At 52.8% G+C, this 20,033-nt stretch overlaps 2 protein-coding genes across 2 annotated transcripts in view; one reads left to right on the top strand and one right to left on the bottom strand.

The window, feature by feature from the left end:
• Positions 1 to 6,130, top strand: part of TMEM132A (transmembrane protein 132A) — a 15,809-nt gene extending 9,679 nt beyond the window's left edge. Inside the window, exons 6-11 of the mRNA XM_064287997.1 lie at positions 439 to 634; positions 731 to 874; positions 2,363 to 2,565; positions 3,527 to 3,806; positions 4,229 to 4,420; positions 4,848 to 6,130. Coding sequence (XP_064144067.1) covers positions 439 to 634; positions 731 to 874; positions 2,363 to 2,565; positions 3,527 to 3,806; positions 4,229 to 4,420; positions 4,848 to 5,882 — 2,050 coding nt within the window. The 3' untranslated portion in view covers positions 5,883 to 6,130. The remainder of the gene's footprint in view (positions 1 to 438; positions 635 to 730; positions 875 to 2,362; positions 2,566 to 3,526; positions 3,807 to 4,228; positions 4,421 to 4,847) is intronic.
• SLC15A3 (solute carrier family 15 member 3) lies at positions 6,070 to 20,033 on the bottom strand. The gene is made up of 8 exons (XM_003419497.4): positions 19,391 to 20,033; positions 13,791 to 14,080; positions 13,043 to 13,190; positions 11,462 to 11,572; positions 10,609 to 10,777; positions 8,398 to 8,556; positions 6,824 to 6,979; positions 6,070 to 6,333 (listed from the first exon to the last, which is right to left on the bottom strand). The coding sequence occupies exons 1-8, from the start codon at positions 19,946 to 19,948 to the stop codon at positions 6,200 to 6,202; spliced, it is 1,725 nt and encodes a 574-aa protein (XP_003419545.1). The 5' UTR covers positions 19,949 to 20,033; the 3' UTR covers positions 6,070 to 6,199.

Below are 20,033 nucleotides of genomic sequence, written 5' to 3'. Positions count from 1 at the left end.
GATCAAAGGAAGCAATGAGAGTTACTATTCAGAGAGTTGAGCGTCCAGTGCTGGGACTTGGAATCGAATCCTCCTGCTTGTTGGAAATTGACATCAGGTGCTTTACACCATCCTAATGGCCCTGGAAAGTAGCTGTCTGAGTGGAGGGGGCTGAGTGAAGCCAACAAGCATTCTGAGAGGTGGTTAAATGGTGCGTGGATCTTGTAGAGCTCAAGAATGGATAAGAGCCTGGGCTCTAGAACTGGGATGCTTGGGTTTGGATCCCAGCCCAGCCACTTAGTTGCTGTGGGACCTTGGATGAGGGACATAACCCCTGTACCTTAGCTTCCTCATCTGTAAAGTGATAATCTCCTAGTGCTTAACTGATGAACACATGGAGTGCTGAGGACAGTGCCTGGCAGCTCGCAAGCACTCAGTTCCTCTCTCCTCTGCCTGCAGCCCCCTTCAACTGTCTGAGTTCCTGTGGGTGGACTTTGCGGTGGAGAATGGCACCGGTGGGGGCGTGGCAGTCACTCGCCCCGTCACTTGGCAGCTGGAGTACCCCGGCCAGGCCCCTGAGGCAGAGAAGGACAAAATGGTGTGGGAGATCCTGGTGTCGGAGCGGGACATAAGAGCCCTCATCCCACTGGCTAAGGTAAGGAGACCCTACCTCTGCCTGGCCGGGTGGGGGCCAAGTATTGGGGCCCCACAAGCTGAGGGGCTTGGGACTGAGCTTCTCCTGTACTCCCAGGCAGAGGAGCTGGTGAATACGGCACCGCTGACTGGAGTACCCCGGCGAGTCCCTGTGCGCCTTGTCACTGTAGACAGTGGGGGGGCCCTCGTGGAGGTGACAGAGCATGTTGGCTGTGAGTCAGCCAACACACAGGTCCTGCAGGTGAGTGGCACATGCCAACCCCACATAAGTATGCATTTGTGCACACATGATGACACACCCCAGCTTGCCTCCTTCCCCACTTGGGTCCCTGTGAGAACTCCTTCTCCTTGAGATCAGAAACCTCATAGGGTAACCCCGGTTCACCTTCTTTTGTTCCCACCAGAGTCCGGTGGCAGCCAGGTAACCCTAAGAGCCACCAGCTAGGGCACTTTCATGTTTATTGTTGCATTGGCGTGGTCCCTGGATGGTGCAAATGGTTAAGTGCTCAACTACTAGCCAAAATGTTGGTGGTCTGAACCCACAGTGGTGCCTTGGAAGACAGGCCTGGCGATCTGCTTCCAAAAGGTCGTAGCCTTGAAAACCCTATGGAGCAGTTCTACTCTGCATACATAGGGTCACTGAGTCACAATTGACTTGATGGCACCCAACAACAACAACAAATTGAATTTGCAAGTGAGCTGATGCAGGAGAGTTAAGAGCATGTCCTTTAGGATCAGAAGGTTTTAGTTTGAAACCCATCTTTGTTATCTACTAGCTGTGTGATCTTGGGCAGGTCTCTTAACTTCCCTGAGCCTTGGTTTCCTACACTATAAAATGGGAATACATCTTATGGTTGTTGTAAGAATTAAAATCTCCTAGGACAGTATCCAGCAGAAACAGTGTTAGATACTATTAGGATAATAATATAATAATTTTAAAGTTATTATTTTTAGAACTTTGCAATGACCTGCGAGGTCCAGTGGAAACCCTGGTGGCATTGTGGTTAAGAGCTACGGCTGCTAACCAAAAGGCCGGCAGTTCGAATCCACCAGGCGCTCCTTGGAAACTATGGGGCAGTTCTACTCTGTCCTATAGGGTCACTATGAGTTGGAATCGACTCAACAGCAGTGGGTTTATGGGTGAGGTTCAAAGGGTCAGGACAACTTTTCACATTTTGAAGTTCTGAAGGGAAAGCCGGGGATCTGCATTTACACGAATCCTGGCCACCTGAGTGGAGAAGGTGTCTTTCTCCACCTGTGGCGGTGCTTTGCCCACAGGTATGTGGCTCCTACCTGGTTCCCACATGAGGGCCCTTGGATGGCTAGGTCTCTCTGCCTTGTCCCTCAGCCTCTGTCCACCTGCCTATGGCTGGTTGCCCCCTGGCTCCAGCAACACAGTCAGAGGCCAGCACTAACGGAGAGCCAAATTTGTGAGTTCAAACCCCTCCTCTACGGGGAGGAAGACTGCTGCATGTTTCCCCACATGAACCCCAGGCGAACTCACAGAATGGCCCAGTTCTTCCAGGGTCTGTGGGCCTTGGAGAAACAGCGAGTTCTTTAAGGACAGTGGTTTAACCAACAAACCACCATGACATACCTTACAGCAAAATACAGAACTGGATTTCAGCTGTACCATGTCTTAGGCCTTGGTGTCAGAGCTGCCCTCTCTGGCCCCTCTTGTTCCATGGCTCAGCCTGCCCCTCCTCCCCCACCCTCTGCCTTCCCACAGGTGTCCGAGACCTGTGATGCTGTGTTTGTGGCCGGCAAGGAGAGCCGGGGTGCTCGAGGGGTCCGGGTAGACTTCTGGTGGCGGCGGTTGCGGGCCTCACTGCTGCTGACCGTGTGGGCCCCGCTGCTGCCCCTGCGCATTGAGCTGACCGACACCACCCTGGAGCAGGTCCGCGGTTGGAGGGTCCCCGGCCCAATGGAGGGGTGAGCAGAGGCCTGGGAAGGCTGGCAGGCCATGGGCACACAGCCATGAGCCCCAGGTGGGGCCAGAAACATTACCCAGTTGCTTGCAGCTCCTCCTTGCCTGTTCCTGCCCCTCACCACCCAGCCCCTGACCACGTTATTTGACACTGCCAACCTCCAAACTCCCTGGCCCCCTTCCCTGCCTTGTTTCTCTCTGTAGTAATTCTGTTGGTTGTCTGCCTACCCTTCTCTTCTCACCGAGAATGTAAACTCCAGGAAGGCAGGGCTTTGGGGGTTTTTTGTTTTCTATTCTGTTCACCGGTCCCAGTTTGCGCTTGACTACTAACCTAAAGTTGGCGGTTGCAACCCACCCAGTGGTAGAGCAGAAGAAAGCCCTGGCAATCTGCTTCCATAGAGATTACAGCCAAGAAAACCCTATGGAGCAGTTCTATTCTGTAATACATGGGGTCACCATGAGCTGGAATTAACTAGACAGCAGTCGAGTTTGGTTTCAGTTATTCTTTTCACTGCTGTAACCTCAAAGTCGAAGCTGGTACCTCGATCAGTAAATATTGAATAAACCCTGAGGCTCTCCCACCCGAACCCTGGAGTCGGGGGGCGGGGGGGGGGCGGGGAACAGGTCTTTTAAGTCTAAGCCCTTTGGCCGCCTTCTCAATGACAGTGGTCCACTTAGGGGTTAGAGGAGGGTGAGAGCGGCTTGATAGACAAGCCCAGGCACCAATCAGGGACGGGGCTGGGGCGTCAGCGCCTCCAGGTGGAAGAGCCTGGCCCCGACAGGTGCACTAGTCGGTGAATTTTGATAACCTGGAGCCCAGAGCCTCTTGATAGGCTGGGGCGTGCGCAGGTTGGGAGCCAAGGGTCTCCTGAGGGTGGCGTTCTTGGCTAGTCGGGGGGAGGGAGCGGGGCCCTCGGCTGGCTGGGGAGGGGAGCGGAGCCGGCTTTGACCCCCGCCCGCCCGCAGGGCCGCGGAGCCCGAGGCTGCAGCTGGGGCGGAGGAAGCGGAGCGGCGAGCCCGCGGCTGCCGCTTGCAGTACCAGCGCGCCGGCGTGCGCTTTCTCGTCCCCTTCGCGGCCCACCCGCTGGACGGCGGCCGCCGCCTCACCCACTTACTCGGGCCTGACTGGCTGCTGGACGTGTCCCACCTTGTGGCGCCGCACGCCCGCGTGCAGGACCCGCGCATAGCCTCGTTGGAGGGCGGCCGCGTCCTGGTGGGCCGGGAGCCCGGCGTCACCTCCATCGAGGTGAGCGGGCGCGGAGCTCCTCTGAGAAGGATGTAGGTGGTCCCTAGAATGTATGGGCAAGTGTGAAGCGTGTAGGAGGAGCTCAGGGTGTACCTGGGGAGGTGTGTAGCCTAGGTGTGTGAAGAGTGAATTGGGGATTGGATGAGAGTGGGGTAGCCCAGGGATTGGGGGAAGTCCCTTAGGCTGGGCGAGGACACGTGGGGGTCTTGAGAAAGGAGGGACCTGTTCCCTAGGTGTGGGACTGCGATCCAGGTTTGGATAGCCCACATAGTTGAGGTTGTGAAGGATGGAGGAGAGCAGCCTGTGAGTATGCTGGAGGCAGCAATCAGATTCCTTCGTGGGGGGTGGGGGTCTGGGGTCTCACAGAGTGGAGAGGCTGTTCGTGCACAAGGCCCCCACCTCCACCTCTCTCCCACCCTCAGGTGCGTTCCCCACTCTCTGACTCCATCCTGGGGGAGCAGGCGCTGGCTGTGACGGACGACAAGGTCTCGGTGCTGGAGCTGCGGGTGCAGCCAGTGATGGGCATCTCGCTGGCCCTGAGCCGGGGCACTGCCCACCCCGGGGAGGTCACAGCCACATGTTGGGCACAGTCAGCCCTCCCTGCTCCAAAGCAGGTGACAGTTGGGAGCCAGGGGGATGAGGTCATGGTCTCCAGATGGGGGCTGATGGCAGAGGGGGATGGGAGCCCTGGTACTTCGACCCCTCATCCTAGGGTTTTCAGAATGAGGACTTACTTCCCTGTGAGGTAGTGAGCTCTCCGTGGCTGGAGGTGATCAAGCAGTGGCTGGCTGGAGTGTGGCAGTGGGAGGTTGATTAGATGGCTCTAACTGAGGACCCTCCCGATGACCCAGACCCCGGGGCTGAGTGGCAGAAAGGTGATTGACGCCGGTCCCCTCTCTCCCTGTGTTGTGTCCACCTGCCTGTGTCTCTGTTTTCTCTCTGGTCTCTTCTTCTCCGTGTGGCCTGTCTCTGTGGGAGTGGTCTCTGTGTGCATGCGTGCGTGCCCTTGCTTGTCTCTGCCTGTGTCTGTGTGCCCCACAGGAAGTGGCCCTCTCCCTGTGGCTGTCCTTCTCGGACCACACCCTCGCCCCTGCTGAGCTCTACAACCGCAGTGACCTGGGACTGTCCATCTTGGCTGAGGAGCCTGGCGCCATCCTGCCAGCCGAGGAGCAGGGCGCCCAGCTCGGGGTGGTGGTGAGTGGGGTGGGTGCTGAGGGGCTGTCCCTGCATGTGGCTCTGCACCCGGCTGAGCCCTGCCGCCGGGGCCGCCACCGAGTGCCCCTAGCCTCTGGCACTGCCTGGCTAGGGCTGCCCCCTGCCCCCACCCCAGCCCCTGCCCTCCCATCCAGCCCAGCCCGGAGCCCACCAGCCACAGAGGCCAGCCTGGGTGGTGGAAGGTGGGCAGTGGGCAGTGTGGGGGGTCGTGAGGGTGTGAGGGGCAAGTTTGAGCCGGTAGAGGAGGAGGCTGGGAAGGAGGAGGCCGAGGCCAGGGAGGAGGACGAGGAGGAGATGGTGCCTGCCCCTCAGCGGGTCACCGACCTGGAGCTGGGCATGTACGCCCTGCTGGGCATCTTCTGTCTGGCCATCCTCATCTTCCTGGTCAATGGTGTGGTCTTCGTGCTGCGCTACCAGCGCAAGGAGCCTCCTGATAGCGCCACCGACCCTGCCTCCCCCCAGCCCCACAACTGGGTCTGGCTGGGCACTGACCAGGAGGAACTGAGCCGTCAGCTGGACCGGCGGTCCCCTGGCCCTGCCAAGGGGGAGGGGGGCTGCCCCTGCGAGAGTGGGGGAGGAGAGGAGGCCCCAGCCCTGGCTCCCGGCCCCCCCGGGGGCACCACCGGCTCCTCCAGCACCCTGGCCCGAAAGGAAGCTGGGGGGCGGCGGAAGCGCGTTGAGTTTGTGACGTTTGCACCAGCGCCCCCAGCCCAGCTGCCTGAGGAGCCCGCAGGGGCCCCTGCTGTGCAGTCCATCTTGGTGGCGGGTGAGGAGGACATCCGCTGGGTGTGTGAGGACATGGGGCTGAAGGACCCGGAAGAGCTGCGCAGTTATATGGAAAGGATTCGCGGCAGCTCCTGACCTCGTCCCCACCTGCCTAGTGGTCTTCAGGCCAGCAGCCCGGGTAGCAGGCAGCCTCCTGCCTGCCTCCCCTGCTGGTCCTCTGATCCAAATCCCCTGCCTGGTCCCCTCACGAGGACTACCACCTAGGACCCCAGTGCCCCATCCCTTGTCCTAGACCATGGTCGTGAGGAAAGACTCGTGCCCCTTATTTATGAGAACCATTTCATTCTTTGTTGGGTACATAATAAAGCGAGAAGGAAATCACATCTGTGACTGCTGCTGCTCCCTGTGTCCAGCAGGGCGGGGGGGAGGCGACATGTGGATGGGGGGCATGTTCAGTTTAGGGAGGCTGGGCCCTGAGCTCTGCGCTCATAGCGGCCAGCAATCCAGAGAAATAGCAAGAATGTGGCAGCCTGGATGCCAGCCAGCAGGAAGAAGTAGAGGTCCATCCGGCAATTGTTGATGTTCCCTGGTGAAAGGAATGGTTGACATTGGGGTCAGGGCAGGGACCCCCTGCCTTGCACCCCTGTCCCCCCATCCTAGCCCCATGGGAAGTGGGTGGGGTTTAAAGACAGTGGCCAGATACCAGATACCGCTGTAGTATCTGGCTGCCCCAGGTGTCTCTTGGGATATCTACAGCTCCCCTCTACCTAGCTTCTCATTCATTTTCTTGATAGACAAATATTGCAGGGAAAAGTGACCCTTCAGCTAGAAAGGCAACAGAATTTTAGAAGCAGTAACACACCTTGGAGGCCCATTGAGTTTGATGCTTCCTTTTTGGCAGTTGGGGAAACTGAGGCCCAAGGAAGGGAAGCCATGGTGTGGGTGAGTGGCCAACGGTGGGCTAGAACCTTGTTCTCCGTGTCCAGTCCCCTGCCTGATTCTGCTTACGGTCAGAGTGCTTAGCAGTGGCCACCTCCTTTCCAAGCCTCCACTCTGGGGATACCCCCCACACTCACCGAAGTCCTCAGGGCAGTGCAGCCAGCCCCCTGGCAGGGACAGTAGGGACAGCAGGCTGGAGCCCAGCAACGAGCCCACCCCAGAGAGGAAGAAGAAGATGCCTATGATGGCGGCCTGCATGGAGCGAGGGGCCTCTGAGTAGGCAAATTCCAGGCCTGCAGAGAGGGAGGTGCAAGGCACAAGTGGAGTAGCAGAAAGACCCACCCAGCCACCCAGGCCTCCATCCTGCCTTCCCTGGATGACCATCTGCTCCTGTGGCTGTGACAACGTTGTGCACCAGTGACACCCTCACCTCTGCCCTGGGCATCCACCTCCCAGCTGAACACCTCCACCTGGATGTTTGGCACACTGCCCCAAGAGCCTGCTGCTGTCTTTCCTCCCTCCTCCGGGGTTCCCATTTCAGTAACCACAGCTCTATCCAGGCACCAGCTTCACCCTATCCCTCCTGCCCACCGCCAGTGTCATCCCCAGATCATTTCGATTCAACCTCAGAAACCTCTTCCAAGTGTATATGCCCTCTCTGTCCCCACGGCCCCGGCCAAACCCCAGCCCTGGTCCTTTCCTTTCTGGCCCCTGCAAATTCTCTTAAACCTGTCTGTCTCCTGTCCTCCTCGCATGGCCAGATGGATCTCTGTTGGGGTCTTTTTCCTACCAAAAACCCCTTGGGGTTCCTATTGCTCTTAGGAGAAATCCCAACATCCAGGCTCAGTTCCCAAGGCCCTGTGTGACCTCACACCCCCGGTGCCTCCCCAGCCTTATCCTCCACACTTCCCAGCAGACTTCCCTCCAGCCTGTGTATGCATGGACACACCTCTGGGTTTTTGCTGATGCTGTTCTCTCTGCCTGTAAGGTCGTTCCCCACCTGCTGAGTTCTGCCTCCTCCAAAGCCCAGCTCAGTACTCCCTCCCACCTTGCCCAAGGGCTCCTGCAACACTCTCTGGTCACAGCACTCAGCAGGGTTCCCGCTGGCATGAGTCTCTTCCCCCCCACGCTGAGTGCTTACACCAGGTCAGCTTTATCTTTACATCCCACCAGAGCCTAGCCCTGGACTAGTTATGTGGGCCCAGCTCCTTTGCTAACTACAGAGCCTGTCCCAGCCTTGCAGCTCTAGCTCACAGCCCAGTGGGGGAGATGGACATACAAAGGCATTATTACAACATCGGGGCCTGTGTGCAGAGCTAGAGAGATGAACGTGGGGATGGGAGGGAGCATTCTCCTCCGGGGCCTTGGAGAGGAGATGGCATTGAAGGGTAAAGAGGAGTTCACCTTCAATCTAAAGCAGAGGGAACAGCAACTGCAAAGATACAGAGGGTAGGGAACATGGCACTGGAGAGACTATGTGGAAAGTTGGTGAGAAATGGTCTTATTCACCTCCACTTCAGTGCCCATTGCAGTGCCTGGCACAAACTGGGTGCTAATAGATGTCCATTGGATGAAAGCAGTCCAGCTCAGAAAATAGTGCCTTCCTCCCTGCAGACGAGCCCTTGGAGGCTGTGTCACAGGACCCTGACTTCCAGGTACCACCAGGCATAGCCCATCACTGGTGCAAGAGCAGGGAGGGGATCCAGAGTACCTGGGATGCTGGCAAAAATCTCACTGATCCCAATGAGCAGATACTGAGGGATCTGCCACCCGATGGACAGCGGTGCTGCGTAGTATAAGTCCTGCCCAATCTGCTGGGACACTGTCTCATTGTGGTGGACGTAGCTTAAACGCTCCATCTCCAGGATGCCTGGGGGAGGGGGGAGAAGGGGAGAAAGGGGTGCTACAGACAAGCCCATCCCACCCTGTAGAATGTGGCACATGGTGGGTGCTCAGTAAGTAAGTAGCCAATGATCGACTGGGAAGGAAAAGAATACTTGCCTGAGGGGGTCAAGATTTGAGTTCCAACTCTTCCCTTTTTGCTTTGGCTGCCAGGAAGCTCAGAGCTAGGCTTTGTGCTCAGTAATAGTAATGATTCTCATTAATCGAGAGCCTGGTATGTGCTAGCCATCTAATATGCATTCTTGCAAATGAAGAAATAGAAACTTAGGTTAAGCAGCCAGTCCAGAGTCACAGCAGCTAAGTGGTCCAGCCTGGATTTGAGCCCCAGTGTGTCTGGTTCCAAAGGCTCTGCAGTGATATCACATGCCTCCTCTCCTGCAACAATGTTACAGTCTGTGTTTCTCAGCTGGCTTTCAAGTTTAACTATTTTATCTCTATCCGCTTGTTGCTTGGGAGGCAGATGTGCCCTAGTTGAATGAAACTGGACGTGGAGTTAAGGAGCCCTGGTGACACAGTGATTAAGCGCTCGACTGCTAACCAAAAGGTCAGTAATTCGAATCCACCAGCCACTCTGCAGGAAAAAGGTGTGGCAGTCTGTGTCTGTAAAGATTACAGCCTTGGAAACCCTATGGGGCAGTTCTACTCTCTCCCATAGTCTCTATGGGCCTGTTTTTTTGGATATGGAGTTAATGGACTTGGATCTAATCCTGGCTCTGCCACTGGCAAGCTGTGTGACCTTGGGCAAACCACTTAACCTCTGTGAGACTCAGGTCCGTTATCTGAGAAGCAGGAATAAACACCCTACGGTTATTGTTAGGATGAAATAGAACAACAGGCATTAAGGCATTTTATAGCTGAAAAAGAAATCTAGATCGTTTCGCATCCCAGACCAAAAAACTCATTGCTGTCGAGTCAATTCCAACTCATAGCGACCCTATAGGACACAGTAGAACCATCCCACAGGGTTTCCAAGGACCAGTTGGTGGATCCAAATGGCCAACCTTTTAGTTTACAGCGTGAGCTCTTAACCAGTGGGCAATACTGATAAAAAAAAAAAAAAATAGACGCTTTAATTTCTCCAGTTCCTACTTGTGATCCAGGCACGTGGCTGGGTTCTTTACAGACGCCATCTCGTTTAATCTTCAACACCCCGCTAGGCCACATTCCATGCCCACATTCCAGGGCAGAGCTTGGGTCCAGCACAGTGTCTGAATGAATGAGCATCCCCATCTTAAAAGATGAAGCTCAAAGACCCGAAGTAACTTCAGGGTCATGCTGTTACTAAGTGTAGAAGACTCAGGTTTGTGTGACTTCATGAAAGACTTCTTTACCTGAGTCCTTTTTTAGTTACTGAGTTGATTCTGACTCTTGGCAACCCCATGAGTGCAGAATAGAACTGCTGCATAGGGTATTCAAGGCTGTGACCTTTCGGAAGCAGATCGCCAGGCCTTACTTCTAAGGTAACTCTGGATGAGTTTGAGCCGCTAACCTTTTGGTTAGTACTCCGGTGCTTAACCCTTAGCAACACCCAAGAACTTCTGAGCCCTTTTTTATAAGTGGTTTCAAACCCCTTCAAAATGGAAGGAGGAAGAGAGTAAAAAATACATTAAAAAAAGTTTCCTGTTTGCCACGAAGTGGCTGTATGTCTTTGGAAAATTCATTCATTCAACACATTTTTGAGCACCTATAGACATTATTCTAGACTCTGGGGACACGGCAGCGAGTAAAAAAAGATCAAAATCCCTGCCTTCAAGGAGCTTACTTCCCACTGGGAAATATCTTTTTGACTCTCTTGGGTTGAGTTTTTTCATCTGTCAAAACCAGAGGAGGCTGGATTCTATTAGGAGGGTCTCATTCAGCTCTTGCTTTCTGGGAAGGCTGAGGATATGTTTGGCATAGGCCCACAGCTTCAACTTCAGCCCACAGTGGAGCCAGCCACCCTCTTTCCTCCCTCCACACACCCGGACAGACCAAAGCTACTACCCACCCCCACTGCACCCCTCTGCTCAGGTCCACTCACCTGCCACAACGACAGAGGTAAAGCCAAAGAGCATTCCCAGGGCCATCTTCTTCAGAGCCGAGGGAAGCAGCTTGTGCCGCAGCAGGAAAGGGTCCAGCAAGTGGTCCTTCAGCGGAACCAGGATCAGCACTACCACAACATTGGCCAGGAGGAGCCAGGCTTCTGGGATCTGGGCAGGAGGCAGCCAAGAAAGGCAAATAGCAGAAAGAAGCTCAGGACTGGATTTGGGAGACCTGGACTTCCCGGGTGACCCAGGGTTAGCCCTGACCTTGGACTCCTCAGCTGTGTAATTAGGGGGTGGGATTGGTCAGGGATAGCAAGTAGGTTCCTCTTGTAATCTAACTTCTATCAATTGATGGTGGCTGCCTGGAAGATTTATGAGTTCAGAGTGAAATAATGTTGTGCTTGATTAGTGATGTCTGCCATGGGCAAGGAATGGGATATAGTGGTAAATATGCCATTTATCTGCCAACTCTGAAAATCTTTGATTTTATGAACTGGTTTTAAAAGCCCTGGTGAAAGGTGGAGATCTGGGGATCCAGGGGTCCTAACGAGGAAGAAAATGGCGTAGAGTCGAGTAGGAGCCTGAGTGCACCTGATCTGAGGGCCTGGTGCAAACTGGGCAGTGAGGCCTATTTCAGGTGGGAGTGAAGCTGGCTTGTATTCGTTTGAGCAATTGATCATCTTGACAGGATGCCTGGGCTGTGGCACAAGTTTACCCATCCTCCAGTATCCTGAGGACGCCCTGTAGCAGGAGGAGGGGAGTGTAGAGGCAACTTCACCTCCTCCTTTGCTCAGAGGAAGCCCCCAGCCCAGCCCGAGCCAGAGGCTGAACACATGCTTGGTCTCTCACCGTGTAGCTGCTGGGCCGGGTGTGGAGAGCTGTGAAGCTGCTGGCAGGATTGGCTGGGAAAATGTTGGGGATCTGGAGGTGAAGACCCTGCAGGACGTACGTAGACTGCATCTGCCAGGAGAGACAGACATGAGTCTCCCCTCCAACCACAGGAGATTCCTAGCTCCCAGGCAGGCATTCCTCAGCAATGCCACGGGGCAGTTGGGCAGCTGGCCCCTATCCCAGCCTCAGGGGAGAAGTGACTTTCCCACCCCTTAGGAGCCAGGCTTTGCTCTACTCTCAGACCCGTGAGCAGTGGGTGCGGCCTCATTCCAGAGCAGGGGCAGGGACTGCAGTGGGCAAGCTGGGTCTGATTCATCTTGTGTCTCCAGGACTTGACATGGAGTTAAAAAAAAGGCATGGGTAAATATTTACTGAAATGGGGAAGATAATGACATGGCTGTCCCCATGGGGAGTTCTCATCTGACACGGAGGCCAAGCTGAGTTCCACTGGCTGACACAGCCAGAACTAAGTAGACACTCGCCAACCAGAATGGGCTCTGGGCACAGCTGTGGGCCCCCACCATACCAGGCATCACCCCTTTAGTTACAAAATCATGGAGAGGGGCCCAGGGGAATCCCATGAGAGGAGCCAGGTCAGGGAAGGGCACTTGGATGGCTCAGGACAGCAGCCACTTCGTATGGAAGAATGTCATTATCTGACAAGCGGTACCACTAAGAATCAGCCATGGGTTCCCCACCCCATGTCCCTATCCCATCATGGACACCCTCTACCTCTGCACCCCCCAAGTAGCAGGCTGGCTCTGCATGACCCTGTCTTCTTTTGCAACTCAATCAAACTTCCTATAAGGGGGTCTTATGGTCTGGGGCTTGTGCCCACCCTCCTCTCTCTCTCTCATACCACACACACACACACACACACACACCCCTCTAACTTTTCCTATTGGAAGCAATATGGGGTAGAAAGCAGTAGTTCCCCAAACTGCCTGAGTATCACTATCATCTGAGAGGTTAATTAAAACTCCTAAGCCCTCCTTAAGCAATTCCAAATCGGTTGTCGGGTGAGACTCAGAAATCTGTGTCTGCTTTAAAAGCTCCACAAGTGATTCTGAGGCACAGTCAGGTTGGGGAACCTCTGTTGCAAAGCACTGAGCTTGCTCCTAACCTGCTGTGGGATCTTGAGCAGCCAACACACCTTCTCTGGGCCTCAGCTGCCAAGCCAGAGAATATGAACACTTCAGTGCTAGAAGAGCCTATAATCCAAGCCATCAGTTTACACATGAAAAAACTTAGGCCCAGAGCAATGGAGCAACTTACTCAAGGAGCTGAGCTTCTGTCTCAAGGGTTCCTCCTGCTATACCACCTCCCTCTCCCCACCAAGGGGAATTCATTCCACAAACATATGTGGGGTACGGCTTTGTGCCAGGCCCCAGGCCAGCTGGTACCTCACAGCAGTTCACTTGATTTTTCCTCTTTTCCTGCTCCCATATGCCCTGGGCTTCTATGGAGAGAGTTGAGCCTAATGGGAAGACTAGGGAGCCAGGCTCTCCCTGCCAGAGCAAAAGGGCAGGGGGTCCTCACCTGGAAGTATACCATCCAGTAGGGCACCAGAGTCACCATGACAGGTAAGATCTTCACCAGCACCTTGAAGTTAGTGATGTCTTCTTGCGGGGAAGGGCCAGGCTGGGGAGACCTCTGGTTAGGGAGTAGTTGGGCGCCTTGTGGGTCTCTGTGGGGCCATAGCGACAGCAGATAAAACAGGTTTGCTTAGCATAAGTGGTCAGTTACCTAGGAAGGAGAGGGGCCAAAGAAAGCCACTGGGCTCATGTAAGGCCATTCAAAGCCTTTCTGCCTTGGATGTCAGCTAATGAGGGAGGGAGCAAGTATGTCTGATTTCTGAGACCTTCTTATACTTAATATGAGGATAGTGTAGAATTCTTCATATTATATCCCAGCAACCTTCACTGGTACCATCATCTCTGTGATCGTCATCTCACTACCATTATCATTGCCATTACCAGTGTTTATCTTCACTGTAGGCACCAACACCATCATTGCCCTCTTTATCACCACTGTTACTGTCAAGATCATTAACATCCTTACACTTTCTACAGTTAGCCCATCGCCAATAACACCGTCACCGCCATTTTGACCTCCATCGCCATCCTTAGCCACTAGGGCAACTCTGGCCCCCTGGAGAGCAGGTCAGAATGGAGGGCTATCACTGGGGCTGAACCAGAGTGCCCCCAATCTGGACCATCCCTCTCCAGGAGAAGTATGGAGCTTCTCCAGGTCTGATGGCCCCCTTTGCCCAGGGCCCACTCCTTACCTGGCAGAGTATCGATGACACAGCTGGGGGCAGCAATTTCGGAGTGCAAGTTTAAGCATTGAGGACACTTGGCTGCCCATGGGGGGCTTGGTGATGAAGACTGGGGTGGCAAAGAGGAAGATGAAGAATGCCAGGCCCACACAGGCCACAGGGATGGTATAGCCCAGCAGGAAGCTGATGTTCTGCTGGATAAAGGCCACCACCAGCAGCGACAGCACGGCACCCAGGTTTAGGCTCCAATAAAACCAGTTGAAGAAGCGTTGGGTGGCATTGCGACCAAGACTCATCACCTGCCAGGCAGGGGTGAATGTGAGGGACAATGAGGTCCAGGAGCACCCTGCCCATGATGTACCCTCTGTACCTGCACCCCCTGTCTCCCACAGAGACTCTTCTTGGGTCAGTGGGTGGGCATTCTGACACTTCCCTAGCCTCTGATCACTAAATAGATACTCAATAAACATTTGTTGAATGAATGAATGAACTATTCTCTTGGGAGTCATGCTAATGATCAAGACACTTCAGCACAGCTGTTTGTTCATTGCCCGTGACACATATTGCTTTTATATTGTCACCAAGTAGAACACACAGATGTCTCAGATGCTACTTTGTTCATTTCTGGCTGATTTATTCCTTTGACTGTGCAACCTGCAGTATGCATGACTTCTAGAATCAGAAAAACGCCAATTCTGCTTTCCGTGATTAAATGTGATGCGTGCACGTTACTGAAAGTACAGCTGGAAATCTGATGGAGAATTGCCCTGCAGTTTAAAGCTGCAAACACAGTATTCTATTTTGGCTCATCTCTTCCCCTTTTTTTTTTCTTCCCCTGACTTGCCTCTCTCTGATATATGCCCAATTAAACAAGGCTGGCATAATTAGGGAAAGAGGTGCTCCTAGACATAGCCCCAAGAGTGGTTCTGGCTGTGTGAAAAAAAAAAAAAAGATTTTTTTTTTAGGTCCCCCAGCAAGGGCGGATGGGCTGAAAATCTTTACCCAGCATTTGAATTGATCAGCAGCAGTCAGGCCCTAGGCCCCTTTCTGGTCTGCTGGTTTGAGTCAGCAGTACTGGCTGCCCTCACCTTTCCCAGACCCTATTCCCAGATTCTGACTCAGCAGATCTAGAGCAGGGCCCTGGCATCTGCATTTTAAAAAGCCACCAGGGTAGCGATAATGGTGGCTCAACATGAAAAATGTTGTCAACGTCACTGAATTGTAAATGTGGAAGTTGTTAAGTTGGCAAGGTTTTGATGTGTATATTTCCACCACAATAGGAAAAAAAAAAAAAAGCAATGAACCCTTGGAGTCACATCTCTAGATAAGTGATTCTCTACATGGTTGAACCATTCACCCTTTTCATAAACCCCAACACCTCAGAATCCATTACTGCCCTTCCACCCACAAATACATTATTTCTAGTAGGTGCCCTGGTAAGTCAGTGGTGAAGAGCTATGGCTGCTAACCAAAAGGTTGGCAGTTCCAATCCACCAGCCGCTCCTTGGAAACCCTATGGGGACAGTTCTATTCTGGCCTATAGGGTCACTATGAGTCTGAATTGAATCGAATAGAATCAAATCAAATCAAATGACAAGAGGTTTTGTTTTGGGGTTTTTTTTGGTAAGACGATTTTGCCAAGCTTTACTTTCTATAGTTGCATTGCAGAAAAGATAGGTATTTTTTTTTTCTTGTCCAAACATAAAATTATCATCCATAAAGATGCTTTTAAAATGACTTTCCCTTAAGGACTCTGAGGCTTCCTTCTGGTGATGGAGAGGGAGGGGCATGTCCACTCACTGAGAATCCTTGCTCTAGATTTTCAAGCAGAAAATTGAATAAGTCCCCTTAGGAGCAGCCACATCCACTTATTAACTAGAAGTAAATGAATATGACAATTATAACCCTAAGGGGACAATCAGGCAGAATATTCAGGATACCAATGAGCTCCCCTGGAATGAGCAGACACTTTGTCTAGAATGATGGATGGCCCTTTCTGAAATCAGCAAGTGCGTTAAACATGCAGTTCCTGGGTATATATGCCTGCTAGATGGTGCCAACCCTTCTACCCCCAGGTCCACAGGCTGATTGCCTCCTGAATTCTGCGGCAGCCTCCTCACTGCTCCGATGCACCCACAATTGTCCCTCCATCCACTCTCTCCACTGCAGCCATTTTTCAGAACTCAAATCTAATGATGTCCATCCCTGCACTGTCTTACAGGTCAAGTTCAGACCTTTTTAGGTAGGCTTCAAGCCTCACTGTGTCCAGAGTCCATGCTCAGTACACGGAAGAATACTCAGGAGTTTTTATCACTGTTGTTGTCACCAGAGACGAGCTCTCCCACCAGGATGAGAGGAAGGGGGCACAGGACAGCTGAGGACCTCTGGAGGTCAATGGAGTTAAGGTCACAGGTCAAGGGCATCTGGGAGTGGAATGGGATGTCAATGTTGTTAGGTGCTTTCAAGTCGGTTCCAACTCATAGCGACCCCATCTACCACAGAACGAAACACTGCCATGCTCACAGTACTTGTTATGCTTGAGCCCATTGTCGCAGCCACTGTGTCAATCCATCTCATTGCGGGTCTTCCTCTTTTCTGTTGACCCTGTACTTTACCAAGCATGATATCCTTCTCCAGGGACTGATCCCTCCTGACAACATGTCCAAACTATGTGGGACGTAGCATTCTGATTGCACTTCTTCCAAGACAGATTTGTTCATTCTCTTGGCAGTCCATGGTATATTCAATATTCTTTGCCAACACCACAATTCAAAGGTGTCAATTCTTCTTTGGTCTCCTTTACTCATTGTCCAGCTTTTGTATGCGTATGATGCAACTGAAAATGCCATGGCTTGGGTCAGGTGCACCTTAGTCTTCAAGGTGACATCTTTGCTTTTCAACACTTTAAAGAGGTCCTTTGCAGCAGATTTTCCCAATACAATGCGTCTTTTGATTTCTTGACTGCAGCTTCCATGGTTATTGACTGGGGACCCAAGTAAAATGAAATCCTTGACAACTTCAGTCTTTTCTCTGTTTACCATGATGTTGCTTATTGGTCTGGTTGTGAGGATTTTTGTTTTCTTTATGTTGAGGCGTAATCCATACTGAAGGCTGTGGTCTTTGATCTTCATCAGTAAGTGCTTCAAGTTCACTTCACTTTCAGCAAGCAAAGTTGTGTCATCTGCACAACACAGGTTGTTGATGAATCGTCCTCTAATCCCGGTGCCCCATTCTTCTTCATATAGCCCAAATTCTCGGATTATTTGCTCAGCATACAGATTGAATAGGTATTGTGAAAGGATACAACCCTGATGCACACCTTTCCTGACTTTAAACCACAGTGTCCTCTTGTTCTGTCCGAACAGCCACCTCTTGATCTGTGTACAGGTTCCCACATGAGCGCAATTAAGTGTTCTGGAATTACTGTTCTTTGCAAAGTCATCCATAATTTGTTATGATCCACACAATAGAATGCCTTTGCATAGTCAATAAAACACAGGTAAACATCCTTCTGGTATTCTCTGCTTTCAGCCAGGATCCTTCTGACATCAGCCATGATATCCCTGGTTCCGCGTCCTTCTCTGAATCCAGCCTGAATTTCTGGCAGTTCCCTGTCGATATACTGCTGCAGCCACTTTTGAAGGATCTTCAGCAAAATTTTGCTTGCGTGTGATATTAAAGATATTATTCAGTAATTTTCGCATTCGGTTGAATCACCTTTCTTGGGAACAGGCATAATACGGATCTCTTCCAGTTGGTTGGCCAGGTCTTCCAAACTTCTTAGCATAGGTGAGTGAGCACTTCCAGTGCTGCACTCATTTGCTGAAACATCTCAATTGATACTCTGTCAGCTCCTTAGATGAAATGCAACCAGAATGCTCCTTAGAAGTGAGAACGGCAAAACTTTGGCTCTCTTACTTTGGATACATCATCAGGAAGACCAATTGTTCAAAAGGGACATCATGGCTGGTAAAGCAGAGGGTCAGTGAGAACAAAGGAAAGCCTCAATGAAGTGGACTGGCACAATAGCCACAACAATGGGTTCAAACACACTAACGATCATGAAGATGGTGCAGGACTGGCAACATTTCGTTCTGTTATACATAAGGTTGCCATGAGTCAGAGTCAAGGCGAAGGCAACTAATAACAGTCTTTTCCTATGGTTGTAATTATCTTGTGTGTGCTGTTCTGCTTCCTACTTTTGCTTGTTAACACCATACTTGGTTGTTTTAAGATATTGCACAATCCTTGTAGCATCATTTTAAACTATTGCCTAATACCCCATTGCAGAGAGCTTCAAATACAGCCCTGTCATCTGACATTCGCTCATTCATTCAGCAAGTATCTATTGAGCTCTGTGCTAGGGACTACAGAGGAAGACTCAGAGATTAAGATGTTTGCTAAGTGCCCTTCACTAACACGTGGTTGACCTGGGATCTGAACCAGAGTCTGCCTGACTGAATCCCTGGCACTGCTGGTAGAAGGGGGCTGCTCCTGCTGTAGTCGCCTAGATCCATGTAACACATAAAGATGGGGCTCAAGATGGGGCCTGGAGCCCCGCTGCTGGTAACCATTGGCTTGCTCTCTATGTGACCTGGGACAAGTTGATCAATGTTGTGGAATTTTAGCTCCTTACATTGGGCACTGGTATGTGTAAAATGGACATAATAATACTACCTTCCTATGGATTTTTTTTTTTTTCAATGGGTAGTTAAGAGGATTAACGGGAAAAACTAAACCTGTTGCCATGGAGTCAATTCCGACTCATGGTGGCCCATGTGTGTCAGAGCAGAACTGTGCTCCATAGGGTTTCCAATGGCTGATTTTTTGGAAGTAGATCACCTGGCCTTTCTTCTGGGGCACCTCAGGGTGGATTTGAACTTCCAATCTTTTCATTAGCAGCCAAGCTCCTTAACAGTTTGCACCACCATCAGGGACTAGTAAAGAGGGTTAACCCATTGCCCTCGAATCAATTCCAACTCATAGCGACCTTATAGGACAGAATAGAAGTGTCCTATAGAGTTTCCGAGGAGGGCCTGTGGATTCAAACTGCTGACCTTTTGGTTAGCAGGGGTAGCACTTAACTGCTATGCCACCAGGGTTTCCTGTTAAAAGGATTAACTGAGTTTAAACATTGAAAGTGTTTAGCACAGGGCCTGGCACAGAGCTCAAGGAAGGCCAACTATGGTTATTACTATTGGTGCTAGGGTTCCTCATCTCAGATATAAGGAGCCCTAGTTTTTTCTTTTAGGAACCCTGGTGGGGCAGTGCTTAAAGCGCTCAGCTGCTAACCAAAAGGTCTGCGTTGGAACCCATCAGCCGTTCCGAGGGAGAAAAATGTGGCAGTCTGCTTCCCTAAAGATTTACAGCCTTGGAAACCCTATGGGGCAGTTCTACTTTATCCTGTAAGGTGGCTATGAGTCGGGGATCGACTGGAAGGCAACTGGTAAGGGGTTATCTTAGATACAAGGAACTGGATGCAGAGTGGGGAAGTGGTTTGTCCGAGGTCAAGCTAGGGGCCTGTGGCTCCTGACTCCCAGGTCTCGACCCCATTGCTTTGGCTGCTTATCCCCAGGGCCTCCTGTTGGGGCGGGCGTCCCGCCACCCACCTGATCGGCACCGAAGGAGGTGAGGTTGGTCCTGACGGAGCTGGCAGCCAGGGCGAGCAGCAGTAGCGCGGCGTAGAGGGTAGGCGCGCAGTAGGGGCTGGGCGGGGAAAGCCGGCAGTTGGACGAGGTGCAGGCGGGCCCAATTGACATCTGTGGTAACTCGCCGCAGAAGGAGCGGCGGCCGTCGGGGAAGGCGGTGGCGGGCAGCAAGCCTGAGGAGCCCAGGTAGAGCAGCAGGCTGAGCGCCAAGGCCAGGTAGCGGCCCAGGTACACGTCCGCCAGCCAGCCGCCCACGGGTGCCAGCAGGTAGGAGGCACCCAGGAAGATCAGCGCGGCGCGTGAGGCCTGGTCGCCGGCCCAGTTGAAGTTCACGCTGTTGAGGTAGAGCACCAGGTTGGCTGAGACACCGAAGAAGGCGGCGCGCTCCAGCATCTCCACCAGCAGCACCGTGGCGCCCGCTGCCAGACGCCACCGCCGGGGGCCCCGCGCATCGCGCGCCAGCAGCGGCCTCCGTTCCGCGGCCACCCGGGGCTCCCCCGGGTCGCGAGGCTCAGACATGCCGGCCCCTCCTCCGCTGCTTGCCTGCTCTGTCCCGGGGCGCTCCGGTACCCCACCTCCGAGCTCCCCAGCCCTGGCCTGCGGC

Source organism: Loxodonta africana, chromosome 7, assembly GCF_030014295.1.
Source record: "Loxodonta africana isolate mLoxAfr1 chromosome 7, mLoxAfr1.hap2, whole genome shotgun sequence".
In the NCBI taxonomy this organism is placed as follows: domain Eukaryota; kingdom Metazoa; phylum Chordata; class Mammalia; order Proboscidea; family Elephantidae; genus Loxodonta; species Loxodonta africana.
This window is presented reverse-complemented; position numbering and strand designations above follow the sequence as displayed.